Source organism: Micropterus salmoides, unplaced genomic scaffold, assembly GCF_014851395.1.
Source record: "Micropterus salmoides isolate LMB-PRFRI ecotype aquatic unplaced genomic scaffold, ASM1485139v1 Ms_hic_scaffold_19, whole genome shotgun sequence".
In the NCBI taxonomy this organism is placed as follows: Eukaryota; Metazoa; Chordata; class Actinopteri; order Centrarchiformes; family Centrarchidae; genus Micropterus; species Micropterus salmoides.
In genome coordinates this window covers 18,512,369-18,517,689 of record NW_024041039.1, presented here as the reverse complement: position 1 = coordinate 18,517,689, position 5,321 = coordinate 18,512,369, and the positions used below count along the sequence as shown (strand labels likewise).

Genomic DNA, 5,321 nt, shown 5'->3' with positions numbered 1-5,321 from the left:
AGTCTCTTCTTACACAAGCTACTTTGGTACATGTTAATCCACTAATCTCACTCTCATTTCATTGGCTGATTTGCAACGTGGCTGTGAGTATAAATGAATGTGTGTGCGTGTTGAAATGAAAGTTGGAAACAGAATAGGTAAGACCAGCCAGGGCTCTCTACAGCTTGAATCTTTCAGGCATTTGGCACTTTTGACCACACTCCAGTCAGTGATGTCACAGCACGTTTTTTCATCTTTTTGAAAAGGCAAAACACCTGCTATGACATCACTCACTGTGGTCAAGAGCACCACACACCTGGAAAGTAGAGCTGCAACGATTGATAAAATTAACTGGCATCTATTTTGATGATTGAAAAATGCAACATTTGCTGTTTCCAGCTTCTCAGATGTGAGGATTTTTGTTTTCTTTACATGATAATAACCTAAATATTTTTGAATTTTGGACTGTTGGTTGGACAAAACACCTTTAGCTGTGGTAAATTACAGCGGCCATTTTTCACTTTTTGCTGACATTTTACAGACAACACTATTAAGGAAGAAATGATTAGCAGATTTATCAATAATGACAATAATAGAGTTGCAGCTCTACTGGAAAGTTTCCACCGGTAGAGAGCAGTGCCGGAGCAGTTTTTCTTTCCATAATTGTGGCAGTACACATGTATCCTTAGTTTATCCTTTATGACCTATCAATTAATCTAGATCATTTTTATTTTTCATTACAAAGTGGCTGAATTAAAATGCGTATTCTGTGCTGTAGAAACTAGAGATTAACTATAAGATATCACTTTTCAGAATGTCCAGTTGGATGTCGACACTTTTCTACTACTTTTACTTGTGAATGAAAACACACACACACACAATGGCCATCATCCATTACTTTCACAGTGCTGGGACAGTCAGATTTGCATAGGTGGCAGAAGGTCCAAATCCCTCGTGGGGCCCAGGGATGATTAATGATTAAAGGAGATTAGGAGGAGGGTCAGGACTTGGCTACTGGTCTAACTCTGATGCGGCTGTGGCTGCCTACATACTATTTGTGTCAATACGACTAGCCTGTCTTGGGACTAAATCTGAGGATGTCGGCGGGAAAAAAACAACTGAAAAGGAGAGGAGAATGATGTTTCTAGGTGAATGCTGACCAGGATAAGGTAGGTACAGTGGACTTAGCTTCTGGATTCTGTTTGATTGTGTCAGTTATTTCTTACATTTTATTTTCAGGACCTTTGTCCAGACAGAAATGCCAGGTTCACTGGATTTAAAAAGGAACTTTTGTTTTTTAAACCACATTACATCTTGCTGATGCTTTCTCAGTTTGTCTCACATAGACAGATTGTTTCACACTTGCGTACTGACCACGTCATTTTATTTTGTCTTGACAGTGTTTTCCACTCCAACAAATTGTGCCTGTCATGTGAGAATATTTATTTTTTTATATTCTCACCACTGTAGTCTCACAGACCAGCCTGCATCTACAGCATAACCATAATGCAGTGTCCACAAGATATCGATCATGACTACCAGGCTAAGCTGCTTATGAGAGGACCTTCAGAAAACTGTACAACCAATCCCCCTCCCCTTGGTCCCCCACACCCCCTGGAGGATAACCTGTTCCCCTCCCCTGCTCTATCTGTGTCCCACCCTTAATCACCCCAAGGATTTACAGAGGATATATATATATATATACGATGGCGGTCTTGAGAGTGAAATTCACCAAGACCAAGAGGGACAAGCTGGCCCAGCTGCTGTGGATCCTGAACTGGATCTCAGTGGTGACAGGGGTCATCCTGTTTAGCCTGGGGCTCTTCCTCAAAGTGGAGATTAACAAACGAGAGGAGCTGATGGCTGCGAGGGACATCCAGTATGTGCCCAACATGCTGATTGCCGTGGGCCTCATCGCCTGTGCCATCAACTTCCTGGGCGGGAAGATCTGCTATGACTGCGTGGACACCGCCAAGTTCTTGCGCTGGAAGCTGATCATGCTGCCCTACATTATATGCACATTTTTCTTTACCTTCTGTGTGCTGGTGGGGGCTCTGATGTGTTACAGCATGCGTGGGGAGCTAGAGGAATCTCTGAACGTGGGGCTGACTGAGGCCATGAGGTTCTATAAGGACACAGACACACCAGGACGATGTTTCCTGAAGCGCACTGTGGACATGCTACAGATAGAGTTTCAGTGTTGTGGAAACAATGGCTATAAAGACTGGTTTCAAATCCAGTGGATCAGCAAAAGATACCTGGATATGTCTCAAAAAGAGGTGGTGGAGTAAGTACAAACTAAAGAATGAGAACAATTTAGTAGAGTGTATACTCACATTCAATTTAAATTTCATCTATAAAAATGATTGATAATTACACCATCACATATTATTTGAATAATACCTTTCACCATAAAAGTTAAATGTCCATTTTTATAGCAAACACAACACAATTATGAATTTTATTTCTTTTCAGCCGATTAAGAAGTAACGTAGAGGGGAAGTACCTGATGGACAGCGTCCCCTTCAGCTGTTGCAACGTCAACTCCCCGCGGCCCTGCATCCAGCAGCAGATCACCAACAACACCGCTCACTTCAACTACGAGCACCAGACGGAGGAGCTGAACTTGTGGATGAAAGGGTGTCGCCAGGCGCTGCTGGAGTACTACACTCACATCATGCAGTCCATTGGCCTCGCAGTCCTCATCACCTGGCTGTTTGAGGTGAGAAGATACAAGATGCTAGTCATCCATGACTGAGAATTTCCACAGACATGTTGGACATACAAGTTGGTAGCAACAACAGCGAAGTTAAAGGGGAAAGTTTTTTTCACACATTAAAGTTTGTCACAGGCTTTGGGGAATAGTAGCCATTGCATATATGAAACTTACACACAGTTAAGTGGCTCCAGAAGATAAATATCCTCGAGTGACATAACTTGAGGCAATGTCGGTTAGAACTGAAGACTACAAATATGAAAATGAAAACAAAAATGTCAGGGTGTCTCCTTAGAAAGATATTAGCTTCCCAGACCTCTGTAGCTTGCTTGTTTTTGTTGTGTTTGAGGCTAGCAGGTCGATGTCGAGTTGGGCTGTGGGTAAAAAGAAAGACGAATGTTTGGGATGAAAAAGACAGCATCTCTGGTTTTGCTGCATCAATTTTGGTACTTTTTAAAACAGTATAAACAATGTTACAGTCACAGTAATGTTAGCTATTTCTACATTCAACTCTTCCAAATTATTGTTTATATTAAAATAATTTTAAACATGGAAGATTGTCTTGTCAGATTTGGTAAATCACTTCAACAGTAATAAGAAAAGTTTGGCTATTGGCTTTTTTCCTTTCCATTCAAAATGTATAGACACTAGTGGAGGACATGAGTGTCACCTCAGCCATTGCATTAACACTGTTATGTCACATCCACCTGCAGTACTAATCCTTGAGTAAATCTCTACTGTCATATTATTTCTTGGTCACACATGCAGTACATGAAGTTGACTTGCATATCAGTTTCTAAAACGTATTTGTCACAGATGGAGGAAACAAAAAACTCCTTTGACCTCTTGCATCATGACTTGAGTTCATATTTTGTGTGATGTTGTCACTAATATGTCTCTGTGTCTTGTTTTAGCTGTCAGTGTTGACAGGGGTTCGTTTCCTCCAGACCTCCCTGGAAAATGTGCTGAGACAGGGCGACCCCAACTCTGAGTCTGACGGCTGGCTGCTGGAAAACAGCTTTATGGAAACGGCCCGCACCAACCTGAATATCATCAAGAGCCTTGGCAAGAGCAACCATATAGACATAGCCAACAACGGAGACCCCAACATTAATGTTCCCTCCACATGTAAAGCACACTATGGGCCAGACAACGTGCCACCGAAGCACACACCTGAAGCCAGTTGACCTTTCTCAGTGAACAGCATCCCTGGATGCCTAAATAAGGTCCTTCATCCAGACTACTTAAAAAGAGTTGTTCACTTTACATCTATTAGTTATTATCTATATGAGTCAAAAAATACAACTGAGAAATGCCCATACAATGGTGTTTGTGGAAATAAAAATATATTGTGGGAAATGCCACACAATATATGATCTGTTTCCGTGACAGGGTCCATATTTTCCTGCTTTGTTGACCTTTTACAATCACTAACTAATCAAAATCTTTCCATAGATATTCCTTTTTACGTTGCAAACATCATAAATCAACACAAATTACATATTCTTCCGTACATCTGTACTGTAATCTGTTGTTTACAAATGATATCTTGTTGCCTGTATATCGTGTTTTTGCAACAGCTTTCCAAAACAGTTTCATACACCTGTCAGCTGCAACACTGGAATCAAAATGAACTTATACCTATTTTATTGTTTGATGAAAACAAATCAGTGATGTGGGTTCAGAGGTTGGGTCACATTTTGCCTCAAAGTATGATAGAAAATGCTTGAACGTTTTACTACTGAATTACTCTAGCAAGAATTTGTAGGATATAATTAAAATGAAATTAAAAGTTATCTTCCACAAATCTAGGCGCAGGGTGATCTGGCCTCAAGCTAAATATTTTTTAGTTTTAGTTTTGATCAATAGTAACATTTTTGGATCTCTTCTGTGCATTTTACCTGGCTTTAGCAAATAAAGTTGTACCAAGAGTAGTAAACAATGGGATAAATACTGTATATTGTTGCTTTCACACTAGTTACGGTAACATAACCAGACAGACATCTAATTGAAAACACATTATATTTTCTAGAACGTTTAAGCTGTCACCACAATGAATTATGTGCCTCAGCAATGTCACCATGGTCTTATGAAAACACCTCAGTCATTTTTGCCAGGATTAGCTACCAAAAACTTGACAATAAACCTCCGAGCTGATGGCTGGGTTTTATTGTTTGTGATAGTTTTGTAAGGGTTGCACACGAGTACATTGCAAGCTAGGCTACTATGTCTTACTTTCTTTTAATGATAAAGCCTTCAACATACTGGCAGGTGGCAGGGTCATGTCTGTTGGTCAAAGGAACTCTGCTTTCTCTGCCTTTGTTTTCAGATATTATAAAGCACATGGCAGCTGAGAGGGCAAATTACAGCTTAAACATTTGGGGGGCGAAAAAAACTTGGATGTTGCTAAATTAAACCATGTTAATAAAGTTTTCATTCTGGCTATGAAACTCTTATGACCAATGTAGTTTTTTGTGTACTTGGCTTCTGCACTTTGTTTCAGGAAGCTGCCAATCAACTAACTCCTCCTATTCAATCTGTGGCAACTGAGCCACCTTCAAAATGCTGTTCCTTCACCTCACACACACACTGTCTCCAGAGTCTGCCAACAACCACTTGTTAATTC

General features: G+C 40.4%; 1 protein-coding gene across 1 annotated transcript; it reads left to right on the top strand.

Moving 5' to 3' along the window:
• The first annotated feature begins 731 nt into the window (after positions 1 to 731).
• Positions 732 to 5,145, top strand: prph2la (peripherin 2-like a). Its single transcript, XM_038728236.1, has 3 exons — positions 732 to 2,266; positions 2,455 to 2,701; positions 3,610 to 5,145. Exons 1-3 carry the CDS (start codon positions 1,686 to 1,688, stop codon positions 3,880 to 3,882), a joined length of 1,101 nt encoding a protein of 366 aa, XP_038584164.1. The 5' UTR covers positions 732 to 1,685; the 3' UTR covers positions 3,883 to 5,145.
• Positions 5,146 to 5,321: the final 176 nt, after the last annotated feature.

Bases quoted from the DNA above. Each gene is read 5' to 3' on its own strand.
- prph2la (XM_038728236.1), top strand. From the start codon at position 1,686: ATGGCGGTCTTGAGAGTGAAATTCACCAAGACCAAGAGGGACAAGCTG. The intron at 2,267-2,454 runs GTAAGTACAAAC...ATTTCTTTTCAG, and splicing joins TCTCAAAAAGAGGTGGTGGA to CCGATTAAGAAGTAACGTAG. The intron at 2,702-3,609 runs GTGAGAAGATAC...GTCTTGTTTTAG, and splicing joins TCATCACCTGGCTGTTTGAG to CTGTCAGTGTTGACAGGGGT.